A 26923-nucleotide genomic window follows, 5' to 3' on the forward strand; every position below is an offset into this window, starting at 1 on the left:
GTACCTGTGCAGCTAGGGAGTGGTGCATGACTGCTCTTGCAGCTTCCCTTTGCTTCCCTGTCAGAAAGTCATTTTTCTGTGGAGAAGCAAAGAAATCTGAGCAGGTGCAGTGGTGCAGAATTCACCCAGGAGTAACAGAGCTCATGTTCAGCTGATTATCTACTGTGACCTTAAGTCTTTTTCAAAGTCACTGCTTTCCAGAATACTGTCCTCAATCCTGTAAAGATAGCCTACCTCTTTATTCCGACACGTATAAACACTTACATTTTGTCCTATTGAAATGCATAGTTTGATTGAGCTCTGTTTACAAAGTGATCCCCATCACTTGGTATCTGACATGTCCTCTTTGTTACTCACCACTCCCACAACCTGTGTGTCATCTGCAAGTCTCATCAGTAACGATTTTATATTTTCTTCTAGGTCACTGAAAATGTATTAAGTACAATAGGGCCAAGAATTGATCCCAGCGGGACCCCACTAGAAAAACAACCATTCAGTGATGATTACCCATTTCCAATTACATTTTGAGACTAAGTTAGCCAGTTTTTAATCCATTTAACATGTACCATGCTGATTTTGTATTGTTTTAGTTTCTTAATCAAGACGTTGTGTGGTATCAAGTCAAATGCTTTATAGAAGTCTATGTATATTACAGGGGTCGACAATCTCTGGCACGCGGCTCACCAGGGTAAGCCCCCTGGTGGGCCAGTTTGTTTATCTGCTGCATCGGCAAGTTCGGCCGATTGCGGCTCCCACTGGCCGTGGTTCGCCATCCCAGGCCAATGGGGGTGGCGGGAAGCTGTGGCCAGCACATTCCTCGCCACTTTCCACCGCCCCCATTGGCCTGGGATGGTGAACTGCGGCCAGCGGGAGCCGTGATCGGCTGAACCTACTGACGCGGCAGATAAACAAACTGACCCGGCCCACCAAGATGCTTATCCTATTGAGCCGCGTGCTGGAGGTTGCCTACCCCTGGTATGTTACATCAACATCAGTAGCTGAAAGCCTACGCTGTCACACCGGTGTGATTCATAAATCTGAAATGGCTGAGAATTCAAAAACTGGGTGGTAACAGATCACACATTACAGTGATGACTGAACTTGGTGATGTTCTAAACAAAAATAAATCTCCACCATGCTTGTAGCTGTTTGCATCACTGCGAACTGATTCCACAGACATTATAAGCTTCAGAGTGATGCACAGATCAAGTCACAATCTTGAAATCTTCATTTCTGTCCCAAAGAGGACACAGTTCTCTCTCCCCATGGTCCAGATTAATTGAGGAGCTGGTAGATACCCTTATGAGACCCCCAGAGATGGAAAGTCTACTGGCAGAAGTGGTTGCAGCTGTGCAAATCTTCCACAACTTCAGCTGCACTGGAGAGGTTGTCTTACAGTATTAGCACAACCCAAAAAATGGGCAGTGTTGGCTGGAAAAGTTATGACACCACGGATACACTGAATCAAAAGTCTCAAACTCCTGCCGTAAACTAGAGCTTCCCTTCTCCCCAGCATCAACCCTGAGGGAGGGCACTGGTAGTTAACACCTCTTCCTTTCCTGAAGGTTTAATCCATTCTGAGTTACACTTCACTTTCTAGGCCCTTCGTAACTCACAACTCTCCAAGCCAGCACTTTGGCCCTAAGCCCCTAAAAATAAAGAGCTATAGATCATACTCATCTCTATAGAAAAATGTTCAATTCCACTCATTTCTCTCCTATGCACCTTGCCACTCACATCTTTATGAAGAACAAGGGTTTTACTTAGGAAAATATTACCTAGGAAAATATTCAGATTTCTATGTGAATGTCAGTTTTAGTTAGAAAAAAATGTTTAAACCAAGTTTTTTAAATGCATGAAATGTGCATGTTTCTGGCCCCTGACCTGGGCCATTATGTACCTCAGGCAAGTCTTAAAAGATTCTTGCTACAACTTTTCCCCATCTAATGCTATAAAAATGCTGATTAGTCAAACAATTTATAATCATTTTAATATTTAAACTGAAAGACCTGGAACAAGAAACTAATCTGAAGCCCTGAAGCCTAAGATAAATAGTAAACAATAGGTGTGGCACGGACATAGTTTGCAGAGTATAGAAGTGGGTTATCCCATTCGTGGAGCATAAAGGCTACTAGCTAATTCATGGCTGGAGTGGTTCCAACAGCGCTGCCTCAGGAGGATTCTCAGCATCAGCTAGGAAGACCGACGCACTAACATCAGTGCTCGCTCTGCAGCCAACATCAGCGGTATAGAAGCGCAGGTCATGAAACACCAACTCCGCTGGGTTGGGCACTGTGCACATATGCCTGACACTCGCCTCCTGAAGCAAGTACTCTTTTCTCAGTTAAGTCAGGGAAGAAGGGCTTGCAGAGGGCTGCGGAAGCACTTCAAAGACATACTGAAAGTACACTTTAAAAAGGGAGGCATCAACCCAACAAACTGGAAGGACTCGGCACACAACAGAACACAGTGGCACCACACCAGACACCGAGGCATAGCTCACTTGGAGGAAAACAGACATGCTCATGATACAGAAGCGACAAAGGAGAAAAGAAAGGACACAACAGTCCAGCCAACAACTACGTCGCCTCCAAGATTACACCTGTCACTTCTGTGGGAAAATCTGCAGGTCACGATTTGGGCTTCTCCGCCACTTACAAACCCATCAATGAACCCCCTTGGCAGATATCATCCTCGCATTGAGGGATAGCCGAAGAAGACTGGATAAGGCCATGCAGTCAGCTATACCAGCTGCAGGAGGGGAACAAAAGAAGGTAAGTCTGGCAGAGTCCTCTCAGAACAGAGAGTTGTGGAGGGATAGAAACAAAAAGTCTCCAGAACCATGATAGTGTTTCTCAAATGTGGCCACCATGGCTGCATCGCATGTTGCCACTATGGGCTTTTCTTGTGGCCACAGCCTCCTGGTCTGTGATTGGGGGGGGCGGGGGAGGGAAAAGCCACAGTCCCTCCCACTCTCTGTTGCTCCTGCAGGCACTGCCTTGGTGTTGGCTGTTAGGGCTGCAAGCAAGGATTGGGCCCTGCCCCCTCTGGAGACAGCTGGGACAAAATGCTGGAGCAACCACCTGGTGAGTTCCCCACCTTCCCAGGAGCGATGGGGCTCAGGGTTTGGGCTTCAGCCCTGAGGTGGTGGGTCAACAGGCTCTGGCTATGGGGCTTCAGACTCTGGCCCCTGACTGTCTCCTCCAAACCCCTATCCAGGGCTTACTTTGTCCCCCAGTTTGCCGGGGCTGAGTAAGTATGTTGTGAAAAGTGATATTTGTATGTTTGTTAATACCACTTTTAACAACAAACTTTCTAGCTAGCAATAAATAAATTACAATGATTTGGACATGTATATGTGCAGATTTATTTGTTTTGGGGGAAAGTGTGAGAGTGACTGCACTCTGAGGCCACCAAAAAATTTGTCCTGCGAACCTCTGCCCTATATCCTCTTTTTCATAGGATGCTAGAAGGTAAAGTGTATCTCTTTGCCAATGGGTTCACAAAGTCATATGCAACTAGGGTGACCAGACAGCAAGTGTGAAAAATGGGGACAGGGTGGGGGGTAATAGGTATCTATGTAAGAAAAAGCCCCGAATATCAGGATTGTCCCTATAAAATCAGGACATCTGGTCATCCTATATGCAACATATGGTTGTTGCAACAGAAAATGCCCTGGCTTGGCTAAGCTAGCTGGACACAAATGATCTCCGACTAAAAGGTGGGAGGAGTCAGTTGCCAGGCAAACAAAAAGCTCCAAGGCTAGTATGTGTGGTGGGGAGGAGTGGACAGGGTGAATGATGCTATTCCAAACAAGAATGTGTGTATAGGGTTTTGCTGCCCCATGAGAGCAATCTGAACCAACAAGTTATTCTGGTTTTACATGCCTGATTTTTCCACAGCCACTCCCTGTATCACATGATATGTACTATAGCTAGTTAGGAGAATCACAAAGCTTTTTTGAAAGGCTTGTCCCCTCTTCCCACTAGATGCCATGGTTTTTTTTATTTACATTGCCTTGACAAGAAGAAAACAGTTCAGATGTAACACTTTTTATATACACAGGGTTGCTGTTATTGAGCCACATTCTAAAATATACGGTGTACTTGAAAAACAAAGAAGGCCGACCCAGTCACACAGAATAGGGTGATGAACGTAGTCTGGCATTTTACTCCTTAGCCACCATTTGTCTCCTTTCTTGGAATGCAGCAACAGGTGCTGTGACATTAAATATAGATCCAATATATTTCAGCTGTTGGATTGGTCTAAGTAGGCAAACAACAGGTGCTTCTCTGCACCTATATCTGCATGTGCAGATCTGCGTTTGCCAGGAGCACACAAGTATGCCACAATCTACACTGACACTACAAAGATGTGTGGTAAGATAAAAATGTGTATCAGTCATTTCTGTAGAACAAACAGAATGCAATCCAGATACAGTAATCATTTATGCAGCCTCCTAAATGCATACCAAACTATAATAGGTCACCGCTGTCAGAGTAAAGGGTCCCTACCCCAAAGGGCATAATAAACAAGCAAACAGGACAGGACAAGATAGAACATACTCCAAGTGGAGTTTGGCCATTACAGCTAGAATGCTTGATCGAACGGAGTTATTTAAAGAATATTTAAGGAGGAGAGGTCTTGTTATATATTAATAGGAAGATAGTCGTGGTGCACGGACTTGCATGCACAAAAGGGAACTAGGTATGGGGATAGGAGTCAAAGGCGATGACAAGAGACAAGGTTGAGCAGAGCGTAAGGAGCAAGTGAGTACAGGAATCTTGGACAGAGATGTGTGTGTGAAGGAGAAACTTGCACTTGATACAGAAAATAAGTTGGAGGCAAGGGAAAGGCCAAAGGCTATCAGATACAAGGCCTGTGTGGCAAGAATATAAATCAACTGACAGCTGAAATTTGAACAGACTGGAGATAGTGGGGATAAAGATGACATGAGGCACAAAAGAGAGAAGGTGGCTGCAGTAATCTATTACAAGAACAGACCAGTAAATTGGAAATCAGAAAGGAGAAAGGAGATATTTTGGAAATGATGTAGAGATAGCTGCAGCAGGATCTGACAAATGGATCTAAGGAAAGTGGGAAAGAGGAGTTAACAAATGACAGCAAGATTGTGAGACTAGAAAACAACTGTTAAATTAACGAGAACATTTGATCTTAAGGCAAATTTAAAAATGTCTAATTTTATTTTCCCTCAGTTGCCTTCTTGGTTCTGTGACTTCCTCCATGTCAGATTGTACAATTGCAAGAGTTTGTTTCTCTATTACTGTACCAACCTCACTTCCTTCATTCTCCTCCTCCTTCAAAAAACCCCCATACCTATTTCGTAAAGCACTCAAGCTGTAGTCACCATGCCTTGCCTAGTGTGTTCTGTCTTGTCCTCTGCATTGCAACTGCCAAGAAATTAGTCCAAATTCCCAATCATCTCTTCAGTGACTGTAACCATTTCCTCTCCCCAATTCCCTCACTCTATCTATCAATACAAAAACATACACCATTGCACAGTCCACCTCTCCCATCTCACTCACCCTCTGCATTGCTGCTCACCTTTTCCTTTGGCTTGGCTTATCCCTTATCCCGTTGATTCAAAGCCAATGGTCAAAACAGCTGTTTAATTGACCAAAACATTTTAAATATTGTAATTTTTTAAACAACACTGTTTTAAGTGTTTGATTCCGAGTAGTTTAAAATGCAAGTTGAATTTTCTCAGTCCTAATGGCTGTTAAGATGGTCAAACTAGTGATTTCCTCTGTTTTTTAACTTTATATTTTATTTCCTTAGGGTTTGATTTTGCTCCTCCTAATTTACACTAGCATAAATGAGAGATCTAACAAAAGTTAGAAACTTGGGTAAAAGGAAAATTAGGCTCTTAATATTTTTAGAGACTCATGCTTCTGTGAAATTAGATTCTGTGGTTGAATATCTTTTATGTTATAGTCAAAAAGCAGTATTATTACAGAAACGTTATTGAATAGTAATAGCACTAAAATATCCTATTTAAATTGTAAGCTTAGCAAATGTGTTTACTATTTAAAATTTTGACCTGCCCTATGGTTAAGTACTTTGTGCTGATGCCTGAGAGATGAACTCTCATTACATAGGCTGGTATGGATGGTGAGCACTGTAGAGGTCAAATGTCTAGCCCTTGTGCTTTGCATTGTTCCACAGTAATACATATGACCAAGCCATATTGATGAACTATGAAGGGAGTTCCATACAGCCTTTAGTCAAGGATGGTTGCGGCAGCTTGTGATCCTGGGGGTTATGATGCGAAAAGGTGACTTGGAAGAAAACACTTGAACACTGGAGAAGGATAAGTCCTCTACTGATGACAAAAAAAACCCTATTGATCTAAAACTTAAATTAGTGAAATTACATTTTTGCAGTGACTAATCAAACCATATAAATTAACCCCGCCCCCAACCAAACAAACCTGGCAGAGAGCCATCCTATGTAAAATAATGTCTAGGAGAAGAGACACTACTCAGATAACACAATCATATTGTGTCTAATTGATTGTGATCCTAAGAGCTGTTGCCAATCAACAGTTCATGTTTATTCCACTGGGACCTCGGGCATCTTGCTAGCAGCCACATATGCATCATTTCTCATCATACAGTTTACTCCATCCAACAGACAATGTTAAAATGTTTCCATCACAGAAAGTTATGGAAACCCCAAAGCTGTGCCTTCTTTAAAAAAACCCAACAATCTGCATAAGCAAAACAGAAATAGATCTAAATCTTCCGCATTAAAAGATCTGAATAAAATACAACTCTGTCATGTGTCATTTGAGTTGATGTAAAAACTTTCCTTCTATTTTAACAAATGGAAAACAGTCATATCAAACACTGAAATTTCATATACAGCCATACATGGCAACAACTGCTACTATAGTTTTCTAGGAAACTGGCTTTGTGAAAGGATTAGTCTCAATTCCATCATCCATAAAGCAGCAAAGACGAACAAATGAACAATGTGTCTTGGAAAAAGAATCTAGACTTAAATATAACCTATTTCATAACAGTTTAATCTTCACATTTCTCTCTCTGAGATTGATGTTGCCTAAGAGAAGAAAGAAAGCTGCTTAATAAAGAGCCATATACACAAACAACTGAATTTTCTCATATTACAACACAACTATAAACTTACATTTAATAGATGGAACTTTATATCTATTTACTTTCATAATCCATGACATGCCATTCACTACAGTAATCACCTTCTTTCTCAAAGAATGTATATGTGGATTGTAGAAATTAAATATGAGATTAAACTTGGAATATGTCTTTTTAAAATTATTTATTACTATACTGATTTAAAGGTTCTGGGCCTTTTGTGGTTATAGCAGTGGAAAAGAAACAATGATGGCAAACATCACTACAGTACATAAGTGAATTTTTCAGAAGAGTATTGACACTCTGATTAAAAGACTTACACAGGCCTTTGCATCATAACTTTACCTGATTGTTAGCTCCCCAGTCTTACCTTCTACATACTTTGCTCCAGCCAGGCCTCACACAATAGTCATGAATTTTATGAGGCCATTGCTTTTATCTGCTTAGATTGTGAGCCGGCTGAGAGCAGACACCATCTCTGAGGGTTTGAAAAAGGGCGTAGGACACGGTGAGCAATCCCGTAAATAAAACAAAATAGTAGTAAGAAGAATAAAGAAAACCTAAGCCACTAATATAAAGTGTTGCCCTAAATGGAAAGTTTGACATAAATCAAAATACTGTAGTGTCATCATGTTGTTATGCATGGGCCAACATCCAAGCAGGTAGCAATGTATAGTTTCACATGTGGTGCAATACCTGGGTACAGTGCAGTGAGTTAAGGGGTGGGATCCTGCTCATAATTAATGACAGAGTTCTGTCACTTCTTCTTTGGGGAGGACTGAGCCCAAAGAGGTTTCAACCTCAAGTATAAGTTGTTTTGCCGCACGGATTGAAGTCAGACCCTGAGGAGCAGATTGTGAAACATGGGCACAATATGTCATCTTCTGTCCTGATTTGCATCCTGCGCTCCCCACAGACTTCAGTTGTGACAGTGCATAAAACAGGGCAGAGTGGATTAACTCACCCAAAGCCATGCATGGTTCCCTTTGGTGCCCACCAAACCACACATTTGAGAGCACAAATGAGCCCATGGACACAAAAATGCCCATTCGTGAACACAAATATAGGTGTTCGCAAGCACATACTTTGCATCCAGAGTTAAAAAGCTACTTTTATTACACAAACGTTCCTCTTTTGTTGTTCAAAAAGCATTTTGTTTTAAAACAATATGTATACACTAAAAGAGTGAAAAATAATACAGGCTAAAGGTAAAAAAGTGTCAACAAGATGATGTGGAAGGAGGATGGAGAGTTTGCTTGACTCTCCTGATTGTCAATCCCAAAACATGATTTCAGAATCACAACAAATTACAGACTATGGAATGGTATAGGTAGAAAGGATGCATGAGACTGAAAGATGTATGATAAGATGCCTTATACATACACCCCGCCATTTTCAAGTACATGTGGTTGAACACTAATTCATGTTTGGAGTTTGAAAACTGGGTATAAAAGATTCTTCACTTTTATTCAAAAGAAAATCAGTTAGTGCAAGTTACAATAATTGAGCCTGATTCACCTTGTGTTAATCCACATTTACAACAACGTAAATTGATTCAAGTCTGAAATTATACTAATGTATAGTTGAATTGATGCAGTGGTAAATCTAAGCCAATAATTGTAACTTAGTTGCTGATTAGAGTTCTAATCATTCTGTCAACCTAGAGAAACCAAAAGCTATGGTCACCTGTCTTTGCAATGCTCTCCCTGTGACCTCAGACAATTCACTTGACCTTGCTTCATTTACTTCAACTGTACAAGGATATTACCTAACTAAATAAGGGTGGCATGAAGACTAGCGCTTGCATTTGGCTCAGTAGTATTTCATAGGAATGGTATATAGCTAAGATCTCTGATTCAACACAGCATTATCCTTTGCTTTCCAGAATAGCCAACTCCTGGAAAATCAGATATACTAGCTCTGTGACATCCAGTATGTTAATGGAAAAAGTTCTCCAAGGGCAGAAGACAAGATAAGGAAAAATATAAATAAAAACTGTCATTCTTTCCTTACTGCTCTGGACTGAGATACAGAACTACTTAGGAAAGTGAATTCCCAGCTTCGTGGGAATTTCTAGCCTTGATTCTCAGGAGAAAATATCATCTCAAGGAGATGAAAAAGGCCTAGGGGAGTTAAATTAGTACTACTACCTGAATCATGCCATGTTCTCTAATCACATCATTCTGCTCAAATCCCTTCACTGATTTCGGACATTTTACCACATCAGATTTATGCTCCTTCAACTCATCTTCAAGACCGTAATAATTTTGCCTTGTCTAAATCTCTCATCTTATTTCCTCCAACTTCCCCAGAGCACCTTCCACATTACTGTACTCTTTCTTCCTTTCACACTCTTCTGCAACTTCTATCATGTTCCCCTTGGGCCTTCTTTCCTGGCCTACGAAAACCTCTTATTAATGACCTCTTCCATCTCCTTCATACCCACTTCTTTTCTATCTTCTAGCTCTCTTTCCACAACCTTCCCTTTCTTCAATAAGTGCCCCACCTCTTCCATTCAGTGTGTCCTATGTAGCTTGGACTGTAGCATCTTCAGGGCAGGACTGCAGCAATCTGTTTGTGGAAAAACCATATAAACATATGGCATGACATAAGTGATATCAAAGTAATAAAATCCACACCATGTCATCATTCTTTTCCTCTGCAGTCTGAAGTAGGGAGAGTTATCTGTGCAACATCCAGTCTTTAGTCAAGGAGTCTGAGGCCTTGTCTACACTGCCACTTACAGTGCTGAAACCTTCTTCGCTCATGGATGTGAAAACACACCCACTGAGCAATACAAGTTTCAGCGCTGTAAAGTGGCAGTGTAGATAGTGCTACAGTGTTGGTAGCTATTCTCCTCGCAGAGGTGGTTTTATTACAGTGCATGGAGAGCTCTCTCCCAGTGCTGGAGCAGTGACTACACAGCCAGCAGTGCTTTAACGTTGGTCGTTTAGACATACCCTAAATCACGAGCACATTTGGGGCTAGTGGGTCTTTCCTACTCCTAATTAAAACTAGCTAGAAAATATTCAGTGGCACGAGACATATTGAAATACGCTGTTTTGTCAACGCAAAAAAGTTTCAGGGAGATGTATCTATTTCAAAGTTTTGTCAGGAAAAGGGGAGAGACACCATCTACATCTACCATCTTCCTGAATCAGGAAGAGCAGAGGCTACGGGCTTGTCTATACTACCCGCTGAGTCGAAGGGCAGCGATCGATCTAGCAGGGGTCAATTTATCGCGTCTAGTGTGGACGCGATAAATCGACTGCCTAGTGCTCTCCTGTTGACTCCAGTACTCCACCAGAATGAGGAGCTCAAGTGGAGTTCATGGGAGACATCAGCTGTCAACTTACCGCAGCGAAGACACTGTGGTAAGTAGATCTTAGTACACTGACTTTAGCTACATTATTCACGTAGCAAAAATTGCTTAACTTAGATTGATTCCTTCCCCCTAGGGTAGACCAGGCCTGGAACCTGGGTCTTCTGACTCCTCAGGTCTGTGCCCTAGTCACCATGTTACCTACACGAGCATCCACAATCACCTTGAAATGCTCACGTCATTCCAAAAAAATTGATATTTTGGCACAACTCAATTTTTGCTAAAATGTTAGAAAGGTTTTGTTTTCACTCAAATGAAGAATGAAAAATTATGAAACCTTAAAAGTTGCTGGTAGACAGAATTATTGTCCTTTGTTCAGCTCTATACCTAATAGCTCAAATACTAAGGAAGCTTCTACCTCGATCACTTGTACACTATGAATGTCCTTCCTCACTTTGATGAAGAGTCCAGCAGTAAAGAGTTCCATCACAAAGGCCAGTATGGGAGGTAGCAAGAGGAAGAATCTTCTGCAGATACACCCTAGATTGTCCTTGGTGGTGGATGCTTGGGATTGAATAAACTGTGAGAGCCCAATAGCAGCTCCTTAAAAATGCTTTCTCGGTTGATAACATTGGTCAAATAGGGAACATTCCACTCCAGTACTAGGATGCCGGGGGACTCCCTGACTATTCACAAGAGCTCATCTGCCTGCTTAGGAAAAAGGTAGTTGCAAAATGTCAAAATATGATCCATAATCATGAGAGGGGGGTGAGTATTTACCACTCAAAATAGGGAGTACCATGGGACTTCACAAACTCTACATAGAGCAGCTAATTTTGCTTATTCTGAGACCTAAAAGGAATAAAACACATGAGTTCATTCCTCCATAATCTCATGTACATTTAAAAAATGCTAGCATGGCTACTCAAAACTCTTGATGTTTTTCAGGAATGCACCGATTTCACACTGAAACTGCAGAACTTACAAGTGACTGTAATAAAGATACAGTAGACACTCTTGTTTTAAATGATTTTACTTGTGCATTCTACTAAACTACGGATGACGTGGTGCATTTCAAGATCTTTCATAGCAAATATCATTCCATTGGACTTTAGGGGCAGCAGAGTTTATCTCATGCTATGTTTGGAGTTGAAAGTTCTATTAGAAAACAAGTTCTTCTTTGAGTGATTGCTCATATCCATTCCAGTTAGGTGTGTGCGCCGCGCGTGCACATTCATCGGAAAACTTTTACCCTAGCAACTCAGTGGGCCGGCAGGTCGCCCCCTAGATGGGCGCCGTCATGGTGCTCGATATATACCCCTGCCGGCCCACCTGCTCCTCAGTTCCTTCTTACCGCCCGTGTCGGTCGTTGGAACAGTGGAACGCGGCTTAGCTGACCTCCACTTCCCTAGCTACTCGTAGTTCTCGTATATAGTTATGCAGTTATAATCCTTTTATATATATATATATTTGTATAGTTATACGTTTTTCTTTGCGAACATAGTTAGTTTAGTAATAGTTAGCGGGGTTCAGGAAGTAGCCCCTTTCCTGCACCCGGTGCCGGAGCCCATGCACGGCTCACCGGGTTTTAAAATGGGCTCGGCCTGCCAGAAGCCGATGTCGAAGGGAGATCCACACGACTCCTGTTTGAAGTGCCTCAGGGAATCACACTTGACAGCTAAGTGCCCCATTTGCAAGGCCTTTAAGCCGAGAACAAAAAGGAGCGGGACTTTCACTTACCCCTCCACCTTTGGCACCGAGCGATGATCAAGCGGCTGGCAGAAGCGCCTCCTCGGCACCGGACCCCGCCGGTACTGCCAAGGCCTTTCGGCACCGGCCGTCGCCGGCACCGAAGTCGACTCGGCACCACTCCCTTCCTCAGAGGTCGAGAAAGCCTACAATTCCTGCTGGTGCCTGACGGCTCCCCAGCACGCGCCATGGTTGAGCCCCCTGCTCCTGCTGCTTCCGTGCCACCTGCATGGCAGCGAGAGAGCTCGTCTAAGTCAGATTGCCCGGCACCGACACCTGCAGAGGCACCGACGACGTCGGCACCGTTGATCCCGGTCCCACAAGGGCCGTCGAATCCGGTGCCTGACGGTTCCCTGGCACGCGCTGTGGTTGAGCTTACTGCTCCTGCTGCTTCTGTGCCAACTGCACCGCAGCCAGAGAGCTCGTCTAAGTCGGATCGCCCGGCACCGACACCTGCTGAGGCACCGACGTCGGCACCGTCGATCCCGGTCCCACAAGGGCCGTCGAATCCGGTGCCTGACGGCTCCCCGGCACGCGTTGTGGTTGAGCTTACTGCTCCTGCTGCTTCCGTGCCAACTGCACCGCAGCCAGAGAGCTCGTCTAAGTCGGATCGCCCGGCACCGACACCTACCGAAGCTCTGACGACCTCGGTACCGTCGATCCTGGTCCCACGAGAGCCGTCGAATCCGGTGCCTGACAGCTCCCCAGTATGCACTGTGGTTGAGCCTCCTGTTCCCTCCACGCCGGAGACATTACCAACGGCGAGGGATCTCATTGCCGTGACAGAGTCGATGCTGCCTGACCCCGGCACCGCCGGTGCGGGTAATACAGTCTCTTCATATGACCGTCCTCTGTCAGCACAGCAGAGCGGCACCGTTCATGATCACGGTCCCGCAGACGCTCCAGGTCCCGTCGGCACACCCGACACCACTTGCAGTCCCGGTGCTGTTTTCCTCATCGGTACTGGTCGCACTCGCCGCACCGGTCGGTATCCCGTTCGCCGACTCGCTACTATCGGCACCATTCCGACTCCCGGCACCGCGACAGGTACCGTGACTCCCGTAGCCTCTCCCCGAGCCTCCAGATCTCGGTCGACCTCCCGGCACCATTCTGGTTGCAGGTCTGGATCTTGTTCAAGGTACCGGTACGCCTCCCGGTGCCGAGTTGGGCAAGGTCCGATAGAGTCAGAGACTCTGCCCTTGCCTTTTTTTTAGTACCTCCATTGCCATCCAGACACACATCCGTGTCATCCCACATGCGCAGATCTTATGCTTAGGACCACGATTCTGATACGCCCCCTGACAACCTGAGGTGGAGGAGGTCCCAGAGGTAGAGGACCCAGTATGGTGCCCTCTAAGGGGTATGACTACTCGTCTGTCCGCTCTCCTCTCTGCTCACTAGTCTTTCAGTCTGTTAAGGAGAGGTATTGGCATGGCCAGCGGGCGCTAGCCCCGAAACCGAAGGAGGCTTGGCGAATGAACGTACTTGGCCGCCAGGTGTACTCTGGCAGAGGCCCTGCAGCTCTGGGTAGCAAAGCAACAAGCCTTGCTTAGCTGCTATAATTATAGCACCTGGGTGAAGGTAGTTTAGTTTATGGAGTTTCTCCCTCAAAACTCCTGCCAAGAGTTCGCTGCCGTCTTGGAGGACGGGGGAAAAAGATACCCAGAGCATCCCTCCAGGCCTCGTTGGACGCAGCAGACTCAGCAGCCAGGACTCTGGCCTTTGGTGTCGCCATGAGGTGCATCTCATGGTTTCAGGTTTCAAATCTCCGGCCGGAGCTGCCGTATGCCATTCAGGACTTACCCTTTGTTGGTAAAGGCCTCTTTGCGGCAAAGACAGCCCCAGGCTGCGAAGCCTGATGGACAATAGGGTCCTAATGCGCTCTCTCAGCATGCATATGCCAGCGACCAAACGCAGGCCTTTCTGTCCCCAGCCGCCATACTCTGTGCCTAGCCAGAGACAGGACTTTGGCAAACGGCGAGGCCAAGGTGGTCGCAGACAAACGTCAGGACCCCTAAAGAGCCAAGATCAAGGTCCCTCGCAATTACCACTGGGACCAAAGATGAACCTTCCAAGGTGCGCCTGAGGGCGGTGTACCAGTCACAGGCTGGGATCCCAATCCCGCTTTCTCCTGGCATGGCCCCAGTTAATTTCAGATTGCTGGGTCCTGTGCACGGTGGAGCATGGGTACCACCTCTAATTTGTTCCAACCCTGTCCCCCTTCAGGGACCCCTCTCACGAGCAATTCCTCGTACAAGAGGTTCAGACGCCGACAGACTAAAGGGGCAAGGGGGTTTAATCCCGTTATGCCCTAGTCCCCCACTCGGAGGTCTCAGACCTTCCTAGTCCTGCGCGGACTCAACCAGTTTAGGATAAGGTTGAAGTTCCGCATGGTATCCCTGGGAACCATTATCCCATCCTTGCCTCCTGGGGACTGCTATGCCGCCCTCGATATGAAGGATGCGTACTTTCACAACGCCATCTTCCCTCCGCACAGGAGATACCTCCGCTTTCTAGCCAACCGTCAGTACTTCTGGTTTACGGTCCTACTGTTTGGCCTTTCTGCAGCCCCACAGGTATTGACCAAGTATATGGCCATAGTCGCCGCCTACCTTCGCTGATGTCGGATATGTGTTTTTCCATATCTGGATGATTCGCTTATCCGAGGAGACTCCGAGACACAAACCACTCAGCACGTGTGCATCGTCACGGTCTTATTCACAGGTCTAGGCCTGATGATTACGATAGAGCAATCCACTCTGGTTCCCACGCAGAGGTTGGACTTCCTAGGGGCTATCCTGGTCTCCGTCCTAGCCGGAGCCTGCTTATCACAGCCGCGGTTTTAGGTGATGGCAACAATCATCCGAGGTCTGCAGACTTTCCCAACGACCTCGGCTCGCACTTGTCTCAGTCTCCTGGGTCCATGGCTGCCCGCAAGTTTATAACCAAACACACCAAGCTCTGCCTCTGTCCTCTCCAAGTCCGGCTCACCTCGGCGTACTGCCCGGACAGGGAGCCAATGGTCATGGTAATCACCGTTCCCTCGAGCACCTTAGGCTCCCTAGAGTGGTGGCTAACTCCCTCCCTGGTGTGGGCAGGGATGCGGTTCCATCCGCCCCAGCCCTCACTGCCCCTGACGATGGACGCATCATCTCTCTGCTTGAGTGCTCATGGTCACCTCCGAGCTTAAGGCCTTTGGTCTTCTTGGGAGCTGGCATTCCACATCAATGCCCCAAAAATGAGAGTAGTCCGCCTGGCGTGCCAGGGGTTCCAGCGGCAGCTGCGAGGCCGTGGTATCTCGGTGTTTACAGCCAATACAATGGCCATGTGCTTCATAAATAACCAGGGAGGGACATGGTCCTCCCCCCTTTTGTCAGGAGGCCATCCATTTCTGGGACTTTTGCATGGCCCACTCCATGGAGCTGGTGACATCCTTTCTCCCAGGCATTCGGAACGCCTTGGTGCTTTGACTCAGCAGGTCTTTCCTGTCTTACGAGTGGTCACTCTGCCCCATGGGAGGCGTTCTGCTTTCCAGAAGTGGAGATTTTTCCTCACATAGACCTGTTCGCTCACCGCGAGAGCAGAAAATGCCAGATGTTCTGCTCCTTCCAAGGTCTCTCCTCGGGATCGATCTTGGACGCATTCCTGATGCCGTGGACAGGCCAACTCCTTTATGCCTTCCCACTGTTCCCACTGGTTCATTAGGTCCTACTCAAACTCCGCAGGGGCAGAGCACGCATCATCATGATCACTCCAGCGTGGTCCAGGCAGCACTGATATACCACGTTGCTCGGCCTGTCAATAACCAACCCAATTACCCTGCCACCCCACCCAGACCTCATCACTCAGGGCCACGACAGGCTTCGTCACCCGGACCTGCAGCCTCTTCGCCTCATGGTGTGGCTGCTGCGTAACTGAGCCGGGGTGGCAGGAAGCCTTCCACCTGGTCAACGTACCTGGCCGAGTGGAAGCATTTCTTCTACAGGTGCAATACGCTCGATCTTGCTCCTACTGAGGTCTCGATCCCCTCTATTTGGCCTGCCTCTGGCCTTCAGCGGCAGGACCTGGCGGTATCATCGCTGAGGGTACACTTGGCAGCCATCTCTACCTTCCAGCCAGGCTAAGGTGGACGTTCCGTGTTCTCACACTCTATGGGTTCGAGGTCCCTCAAGGGCTTGGAGCGCTTGCATCCTCGGGTGCGCCGCCCAGCCCCAGCCTGGGACCTCAACCTAGTTTTAACCAGACTTATGTCTCCCCCATTCGAGCCGTTCGCGACCGGCCCTCTGCTATACCTGTCTTGGACAACAACTTTCCTCGTAGATGTTACATCGGCCAGACGAGTCTCCGAGCTCAGAGCTCTTACGGTGGTTCCGCCGTACACTAGGTTTCACAAAGACAAGGTGCAGTTATGACCACATCCGGCTTTCCTCCCTAAGGTGGTTTCGCCCTTTCATGTTACCCACAGGTCAAGGCAATGGGCGCAACAGTTGCACTCCTTGGACATCTGTAGAGTGCTCGCATTTATATTGCGCTGACAGAACCATTTCGTAAGGTGCTCCAGCTCTGTCACGGTAGCAGACCAAAGGGAAGGCTTGCTTGTTTTCCTCTCAGAGGATCTCATCTTGGGTGATGGCGTACATCCGCACTTGTTATGATTTGGCTCATATTTCCCCAAGCCACATCACCATGCATTCTACCAGGGCTCAGGCTTCATCTGCCGCCTTGCTGGCTCGTGTTCCTACCCACGAGATCTGTCACGCAGCTCCACTGGTCCTCGGTCCATACCTTTGCTTTGCAGTATGCCCTGGTTCAACAGTCAAGAGATGTTGTAGCCTCTGGCTCAGCAGTTTTCATTCTGCCACATTTCACTCCGACCCCACCGCCTACATAAGGCTTGGGATTCACCTAACTGGAATGGATATGAGCAATCACTTGAAGAAGAAAAGACTGTTACTCACCTTTGTAACTGTTGTTCTTCGAGATGTGTTGCTCATATCCATTCCACACCCGCCCACCTTCCCCACTGTCGGAGTAGCCGGCAAGAAGGAACTGAGGAGCGGGTGGGCCAGCAGGGGTATATATCAAGCACCATGACGGCGCCACTCTAGGGGGCGACCTGCCGGCCCACTGAGTTGCTAGGGTAAAAGTTTTCCAACGAATGTGCACGCGCGGCGCACACACCTAACTGGAATGGATATGAGCAACACATCTCGAAGAACAACAGTTACAAAGGTGAGTAACCATCTTATTATGCGTTTGGTAAATATACAACAGAAAACCTGTAGAATGAATGTCTCCGCTTACAGTACTCTGAAGTTTTACACATATTAACATTTTATCCTAGGACAGAGATGTGCAAAAATAATTTATACTGTGACAATTTATACTGTGTTATCTCCTTTTTAAATTTTATTGCACTAAAAGCATTTAGCCTCCCGTTACTGCAAGCAATGAAGTCAGAACCTAAACCAGTACAATTTTTATAGCACTTACAGCTTTTTTGTTGTTGTTGCTCTGTGTGCCTAAAATAGGACACTACTAGACCAGAAGTAGTAGTACATTACAGGATTTTTTTTCTTAATTTTACCATGCTTTATGTTTTGGCCTGTACAAAGGTATCTATATATAGATGTTTGTGGGGTTTTTTTTATATCTGAGTTAGACTCTAAAAAGATAAATACACTAATGGAAAAATGTATCAAACAATGTTAGTATAGACCAGAGAGTAATGACACCTTGGCTTCAAGATCAATACACAGGTATTTGTTGAACTGTTACTTAGCAACATTAACAACACAGCATGTTATGGCATAAGTCAACAGAAAGTTCACTGTTTCCCTTTAAGAATTCTCCTCTGGACCATGTAGTAAACAGTGATCAGAAGGACAGAAGCTGCAAAGCCACACAAGAGTTATTGCATAACCCAAATCCTCAATTTACTCTAGAACTAGTACATTATACAAGAAGGAGGGAGTCTCTCTTTTACTCCTGATTGACATGGGCACAAATTAGATCAAACTCATGCCCAAAGACAACAATGTATGTTAGATTAATTTTTGCTACCCAGAATGAACGATTAATTTACCTTACTGTCAAAAAACAGCATCTTATTTCCCAGTTTGAATTTGTCAAGCTTACACAGAAAGCATTTTCACTGTTTTTAATAAAACAGGAATTCACTTGGTCAGCTATCCAACAGAATCTGAATGCTTGAATTCTGCCACAAATACACTGATACATAAATACATTATTAAGCAAATAATTAAGCAATTAAATTGTAAACACTTAGAAGATAAGGTGATAAGAAACAGCAGGGTTTTCTCAAGAACAAATCATGTCAGACCAACCTAATATAGCTTTTTTGTTTTTTTACAGGGTAACAAGACTTGTGGATGGGGGAAAGTAGTAGTTGTGGCATAATCTTGACTTTAGTAAGGCTTTGATACTGTCTCTCATGACCTTGTTACAAACAAACTAGGGAAATACAATCTAGATCAGTTGATCTCAACCTTTCTAGACTGCTGTCTAGAGTCTGCTGTAAGAAGTCTGATTTGTCTTGTGTACCCCAAGTTACACCTCACTTTAAAACTACTTGTTTACAAAATGACAACCAAATACAAAAGTGTTTAGCATACTATTACTGAAAAATTGCTCACTTTCTAATTTTTACCATACAAATTATAAGATAAATCAATTGGAATAGAAATACTGTACTTACATTTCAGCACATAATACATAGAGCGGTATAAACAAGTCATCATCTGTATGAAATTTTAGTTTATACTGACTTAGCTAGTGCTTTTTACATACAGGCAAGTCTTATCTTACGCGAGGATTCCGTTCGGCGGTTAGCGCGTAAAGCGAAAACCGCCTATACTCAAAATTACATCCCCAAGCCCTTTAAATCCCGCCCGCAGCTCCGGCGGCCAGGACGGGGCAGCATGTAAAGGGCTCCACCGCGCTCCCCGCCGTGGCCGGGAGCCCGGCGGAGCCCTTTAAATCCCGCCCGCAGCTTTGGCAGCCAGGCTGGGGCTGGCATTTAAAAGGGCCCGGAGCTACACGGTGGCTGGAGCCTTGGGCCCTTTAGTTCGCCCCAGGGGCTACCAGCCACCTCTGCAGCTGAGAGCCCTCTGGGTGATTTAAAGGCCCTGGGACTCCCAGCCACAGCTGGTGCCCCAGGACCTTTAAATCTTGAGGCCACGCCCCCTGGACTCCGGCCCTACAGCGTAAAGCTGAAATCGCGCATGTTAAATGCGCATAAGTTGTGACAGACCTGTAGCATGTTGTAAAACTAGGCAAATATCAAAATGAGGTGACGTACCCCCTGGAAGACCTCTGCGTACCCCCAAGGTAGGCGTACTCCTGGTTGAGAACCACTGACTTAGATGTAAAAGCAGCAAAGAATCCTGTGGCACCTTATAGACTAACAGACGTTTTGGAGCATGAGCTTTCGTGGGTGAATACCCACTTCATCAGATGCATGTAGTGGAAATTTCCAGGGGCAGGTATATATATACCTGGAAATTTATATACCTGGAAATTTCCACTACATGCATCTGATGAAGTGGGTATTCACCCATGAAAGCTCATGCTACAAAACGTCTGTTAGTCTGTAAGGTGCCACAGGATTCTTTGCTGCTTTTACAGATCCAGACTAACATGGCTACCCCTCTGATACTGACTTAGATGGAACTTCTCTTCGGTGGGTGCTTAACAGGTTGAAAACCATTCCCAGGCAGTAATCATCAGTGATTCACAGTCAAGCTGGAAGGGCATATCAAGTGGGGTCCTGTTCTGTTCAATATCATCATCAATGATTTTAGATAATGGCACAGAGAGTACATTTATAAAGTTTGCGGACAATACCAAGTGCTTTGGAGGATAAGGATTAAATTTTAAAATTATCTGGACAAACGGAAGAAATGATCTGAAATAAATAGAATGAAATGCAATAAGGACAAATGCAAAGAACGCAAAGTACTCCACTTAGGAAGGAACAATCAGTTGCACAAATACAAAATGGGAAATTACTGTCTAGGAAGGAGTACTGTGGAAAGGAATCTGGGGGTCATAGTGGATCACAAGCTAAATATGAGTCAGTGTAACACAGTTGCAAAAAAAGCAAACATTTGGGAATATATTAGGAGGAGTGTTGTAAGCAAGACATGAGAAGTAATTTTTCCACTCTACTCCGCATTGATGGTGGTCAAACTGTGGTTCGCATGCCCCCTATGTCTCCCATTCTCTGTCTACCAGACTGGGAGGGGACAGCGAACGGCGCAGGGGGAGAGCTCAGGACCTCTACCTTGCAGTGAAGTGGTGGGGTACGAGCTTCTGCCAAGTGGAGAGGAGGGTTTCAGGGCTTCAGCAGGAGTGGAGCTGAAGCCCTGAACCCCAGTTGCTGTGCTCCAGCTCTCGAACTTCTGAAGATTGTTGTATGCAGCTTGGAGGGCCTGTAGCTTGGAGGGCCTGTAAGTTTGGCCACACTGGATTAGGCCTCAAGTGGAGTAATATGTCTAGTTCTGGGCGCCACATTTCAAGAAAGATGTGGACAAATTGGAGAAAGTCCGGAGAAGGGCAACAAAAATGACTAAAATGTCTAGAAAACATGATTTATGAGGGAAGATTGAAAAAATCGGGTTTGTTTAGTCTGGAAAAGAGAAGACTGGGACAGGACATGACATGACAACAGTTTTCAAGCACATAAAAAGCTGTAAGAAGAAGGAGAAAAATTGTTATTCTTAACCTCTGAGGATAGAACAAGATGCAATGGGCTTAAATTGCAGCAAGGGAGATTTAGGTTGCAAATTAGCAAAAACTTACTGTCAGGGTAGTTAAGCATGGAAAGAAATTCCCTAGGGAGACTGTGGAATCTCAGTCACTGTAGATTTTTAAGAACGGGTTAGACAAACACCAGTTAGGGATGGTCTAAAGAATACTTCGTCTTGCCTTGAGTGCCCCTCCAGGTCCCTTCCAGTTCTACGATTATGCATCTTTGGTGTTTTGATTATGTTTTCAGTGTTAGGGTAAGTCTACACTGCAATCAGAAGTGTGACTGCAGCACATGCAGACTGCCGCTTTGCTCTAGCTAGCGTGAACAGCAGCAGGGAAGCTGCAGCAGCATGGGCTAGGTCCTCCTGTACATATCCAGGGTCCTGGGTGGGGTTGTGCAGCCTGTGCTGCAGCAGCTTCACTACTATTGTTATTCAAACTACCCAGATCAATGCTAGCTTGGATAAGTTTACACATGCCACAGTCACACCTTGCACTACAGCATAGACATGCCTTCAGTGTTGTGCCTGGGGCCAAGGAGCTACCTGGCGATGTTAAATTGGATCAGATATGGCGGTTTAACATAGCTGCAGACTCATTCAATTTATAATTTTGATGACTGAATCTAGCCTTTATCTAGTCATTTTCTCCCTTGCCCTTATTTGTAGGTCATGACAACTAAAACAGTGTTACTGTATTCTCATCTCAAGACACAGGACATTACACACAAAAATCTCATGCAGCACAAATCATTTCTGTACAATACTATCAGCAATATAAAACTAATTTATTTGTGGAGTTTCCAGTGATTGATAAATTTAAAAAAAAAAAATCTCTGCCTACTGATACTCAAACCTGCTCTTTCTACAGTTTGTCACTGCTTCTGTTTTCCATTTACCACTTACTCAGGTCAAAGCAAAACAAAATCCAGTGTTTTATTAAAGCAACTGATTCAAAGTAGTCTCTTCTCTTCAGAAACCAACCCCTTATCTTTGTCACCATGAAGACCTTGGCACCTCACATTATGTCAAGAGAAATTAAACAATCTGTATAAAAACCAAAGTCATCTTCCCAAAGAATTTTAAGAATCTAAATCAGACAGGATATAAGAGCTTTGCCTTAAAAAAAAATCAATTTAACTTTTGAAATAAAGTGCACTTTACAAAACTGTCTGATGTTTCCTGTATGTAAACCAGAGAACATTTCATGCCATGGCATGCATACTACTTGCTCTCCTACTGTACAAATGGGGTAGAATGTGCATGTTGCCATAGGAATGTACATTCTCTCTTTTTCACAACAGTTGCTACAGGAAAGTATTTCAATTCTAGAAGAATTTCTTGAATATTGTCTTGGTAAAAAAAGTATATGCTTTTTAGGGTATTTGTTCATTTGGGGAGAAAGGGAGGGAGAGCGCATGTGTAATTTCTGAGTACTACAAGAATGCCAAAGATCACGCACACAGTCATTAAATACCTACATTATGTTGTCGTCTGTATCATTAAATTTCATTCGATCCAGTCCTATTTTTCTGAAGATCAGCTAACTATCCTTGTCTTTCACATCATGTACAAGAGTAAGTCTAGGCCTACAGTAATTTTAACATTCAAGTGGTGGCTTGCGATAGAGAAAGGTGGGATGGGGAGGGGGAGCCTCCTGAAATATTCTGAAGAGCTTTCTGATTGTTTTGTTACCAAATGGGAAACACTTGGGTTTCCTTGTTCCTAGCCTGGTTTGTGAGAGTCATACTGTTTCGGTCTTTCAGTTTGGAGTCTCTACAGAGACTACTTATGAAGATCATAAAATCAAATTCTTTTCAGAGAAAGCCAGTTTTTTAATCCCAGTCTTGACTTTTTCTCCCTTCTGTACAAATGCTCTTTTGTATACATTCTGAGTTTCAGGAAATTACTACCCCCTCTCCACCACCCTCCTCTGCAACTTGCACAAAACAAACCCCCCTAAAAATCAACATGGGAGAATAATTGTGTTTTTGTTGAAATGTTTCCAGCTCTTCCACACGTTCATGCTACAAGGAGTAAATGAAACCCTTTGCTCTGGCAACGTTAGTTCCAGGCACACTCCTCTCAGTTTAACACCCCCCACCACCAAAAAAGTGTGCACTTCTACTGAAAAGGAAGTCAGCAGCAGCAGCAGCAGCAAGCTCATTCCCAAATTAATGATCTTTCACTTCTCCCCTACACAACTTCCTCTTTTATTACAAATATACAGCATTTCCAATTTCAAAAGCCTTTTACTATACATCGTTTCCTTCATTTACCAGTACTTTGTGTACTCTTAGATCACCCTTGTACAAATAAGCAGATGTCTTTGGAATCAAGACTGTGGTTGTTTTGATTCCAGTAAAATCTTAAAAGCAGTCTTTAGATGATTCTGCCAAAGTATTTTTCCCCTCCCTTATGAATGGTTCAACGCTAAAATGAGTAAAATGCTTATTCATTTTCTGTTGTGGCTGCTGCAAGCAGCCCTGAAGACACTAACTGCGCTATATTTTTAAATGAAGGCCTTTGAAAAAGTTAAAATCATACCTTCCTTGGATTCATCAGCTTCTGAGCTCATGGTGTCAGTGTAACTCACTGGAGGCCAGATTACAGCTGACGTGCTCTTTGAGAAGCAGCAAGTCAACTTCTCAAAAAAAGGGTGGGTGGGATTATGAGGGGGAAAATTCTGTGAATTCAACAAATCAGCACTCAGCTATGTGCAAAGGATTCCGCCCCTTTCTGAACTGCACACAAACAACTGTCTGGAAAACGGCACCTTGCAGAGACTCATTTCCCAGCAGTTAGTTGTAGTTTATGCATTTTATTTCATCCATCCCTCCCCACCCCCCCATGTCTTTTAGTCTTCAGAAAGGGTGGAGTTTTACTTGTTGCAGCATGAGGAATGTGTATGAGAGAGAGCCGAAGTGAGATGAAAATCATTAAGCCAAAAGCAGCACTGAGTGGTAACTTGAATATTTTATGACAGTGATTGACAAGCAGAAGGGGCCTAAGGCAACTTGCTACAAGCTCCAAATGAAAATATTTTTTTAAACCTAAATTGCACTTTTCACCACTGCCTGTTACTTGGAATTAGTTCTGAGAGATCTGAAATTGGACTGGTTAACACTGGAAGACAGTAAGATTTAAAGTACTTCAAGGAGGAAAAATGGCAGCTTTACTTGTTTGTTTAAACTAAAGTTTCATAACAGATTATTTTACTTTTTTCCCTCCTCCATGTTGAAAATGTGGTACTGTAGATCCTCAAAGAAGCAATTCAGCTGTGATTTTTCATGGGGGAATTTGTTTCCTATTATTATTTCCATTATTCTTTGTACTACAACATGCCCCCCATATACATCCACATATAACTTTTAAAGGCCCATTCACAAAATTTTCTGCAGGATAGCAATAGAATGTAACAATGTACATCTTTTACAATATCCCTAGACTGCTCATACACAGTAGATGTTTCAAAGTGGTGGCTGTATTAGTCTGTATCAGCAAAAAGAACAAGGAGTACTTGTGGCATCTTAGGCCTGGGCTACACTAGGGGTGGGGGGTTCGAACTAAGATACGCAACTTCAGCTATGCTATTCGCGTAGCTGAAGTCAAAGTATCTTAGTTCGACTTACCTGGCCGTCCTCACGGCAGCGAGTCAACCGCCGTGGCTCCCCCGTCGACTCTACTTACTCCTCCTGCCAAGGTGGAGTACAGGCTTCGATCCCCGATACATCGAACACTACCCGCCAATCCGGTGAGTACTATAGATGTACCCTTAGAGACTAACCAATTTATCTGGCCATAAGCTTTCATGGGCGAAAACCCACTTCACCAGATACATGCAGTGGAAAATACAGTAGGAAGATATATATATGTACACAGAGAACATGAAAAAAAAATGGGTGCTGCCATACCAATTCTAACGACACTAATCAGTTAAGCTGGGCTATTATCAGCAGGAGGAAAAAAAACTTTATAACCAGTAGGTGCTCAGGTCACTGAAGTCTGGCTAAATAAAGTATCTTTCAAGCTGCAGTCAGGAAACCCCCAAGGTTGGAGACCCAAGTCACTGATTTGGTGTTCTCCATTTAAAAGTGTGCTTTCAGAAGAAAAACATGGAGCACCATATAATCTAATACTCCATAATGTCCATTCAAACTTATGGGAACACATTCAGGAGAAAGGATGGTCTTATAGTTAATGGACTGGAAATTGAAATCTAAATTTAACTCCTGGCTGTGACTCAGATTGTGTGTGTCACCTTGGGCAAATCACTTAATAGCTCAGTGCCTCAGTTTCCCATCGATAACATTTTCTGTCTGAACTATTTTGAATGTAAGATCTTCAGAGCAGAGCTTGTCTCTTACTATGTTTTTGTACAGTGACTAGCACAATGGGGCCCATGTCTTCGCAGGGGCTTCTAAGTGCTACTGAAATATAATTATTTATCTGTGACAACCACAACTCACAGTGGCCTCTGCTAGTGGAGTGCCTATGTCAATCCCTAAGGAAAGTAGGAAACGTTCCATGGTCTTCACTGCTGGCACAGTTCAGCAGCGAAAAGGAGAAGTCTCACCAAATGATTTCAGAGGCCATCCTAGAGAAAAAGTTACAGCACAGCACTGACTAAAGAAGTCACATTTTCAGGTGAGAAGTTACTCTTTCTGCACTCCCCTGCTCCCTATGCACTAGTCTGTAATGACTGGACAGCAATCAACAACCCACTAAAAAATGCAGAAACTATAGAAGAGGCAGGAATAAGAGCAATAGCCACAGCCCTTGGGGCCCTTTAACTAAAGGCAGAATTTCTAGGAGGATCAACATCCAGCCCATAATTTGAGATGGTATGCAAGAACTTTTCATGAGTAAATTTACACAACAGGAGCCTACCAGTCCCCTCTTCCCCTCAGACCAGAGGAATAATTCTTGTAGTTAAACTTCAGAGAATTCTAGATTTCTGACATGTAGAAGCCGCTTCTCTAAAGTGGTTTTAGAGGCCTTCAGAACTATTCTGGGGCATTCAAGACAAACAAAAAATTGACAGATTTATTACATTTAGCATTTTTAACAGAAAAGCCAAAAGGAGTTTGAAGAACAGCTAGACAAAAACTCAAAAAGTAGTAACAAAATTTTTTTTTTAAGTACACCTCTACCCTGATATAACGCTGTCCTCGGGAGCCAAAAAATCTTACTGCGTTATAGGTGAAACAGTTATATTGAACTTGCTTTGATCTACTGGAGCATAGGCAGCAGGTTTGTATAATTTTTGATGGTGTCCAAAATGGTGGTGCCCGCCCCTCCCCCCGCCCTGTAAGCCGATATAAAATGAAGCTACAACGCGTCGGCACCACAAGATTACCAGGGTCAATTAAAAGTGGAAAGTCAGAAGCAGCGCTTGCCTGCTTCAATATACGATATTATATTTTGTTGCACCTGTTGTGACAAAAGTGGGAATGTTCTTAATGTTTTCTCTGAATACTGCGTGGGTGCCTCAATTTCCCCTGCAAAGTGCCAACTGAAGGTGTTGGGGACAAAGAGATCAGGTGGCCTCCTTGTCCAGAAGAGACACAAAGGCTAGAGGAGGGAATGTCAGTTTGGAGCTGACTGGGGAAATGGGGAGAGGCTCCGGTCTTGGGTCTAGGCTCCCCACCCTCCAAGATGGACCTGACTGAGGGGTCCTGTTTTCTGTACCTACAAGCTCTGTTTTAGACTGTGATCCTGTTGTCTAATAAACCTTCTCTTTTACCTGCTGGCTAAGAGTCACGTCTGACTGCAGAGTTGGAGTGCAGGGACCTCAGGTTGCCCCAGGACATGCCTGGGCAGACTCCCTGCAGAAAGTGCACGGTGTGGAAGGGCAAGTTGAATGCTCCGAGGTCAGACCCAGGAAGGTGTAAGCTTCTTGCCCTGCAGACAGTATGCTCAGAGAGAGGAGGCTCCCCCAGAGT

At 44.7% G+C, this 26923-nt stretch overlaps 1 protein-coding gene across 2 annotated transcripts in view; it reads right to left on the reverse strand.

Moving 5' to 3' along the window:
• TNFAIP8 (TNF alpha induced protein 8) overlaps positions 1-26923 on the reverse strand; it is a 95787-nt gene that overhangs the window by 8230 nt on the left and 60634 nt on the right. Inside the window, exon 1 of one of the 2 annotated variants that reach the window (XM_030567856.1) lies at positions 23526-23624. The exons of the other annotated variant lie outside the window; for it this stretch is intronic. Within the exon in view, the coding sequence (XP_030423716.1) occupies positions 23526-23556 (31 nt within the window). The 5' untranslated portion in view covers positions 23557-23624. Of the gene's footprint in view, positions 1-23525; positions 23625-26923 lie in introns of those variants that run through there. 2 annotated transcript variants of the gene reach the window in all.

This window comes from Gopherus evgoodei, chromosome 6 (assembly GCF_007399415.2).
Source record: "Gopherus evgoodei ecotype Sinaloan lineage chromosome 6, rGopEvg1_v1.p, whole genome shotgun sequence".
In the NCBI taxonomy this organism is placed as follows: domain Eukaryota; kingdom Metazoa; phylum Chordata; order Testudines; family Testudinidae; genus Gopherus; species Gopherus evgoodei.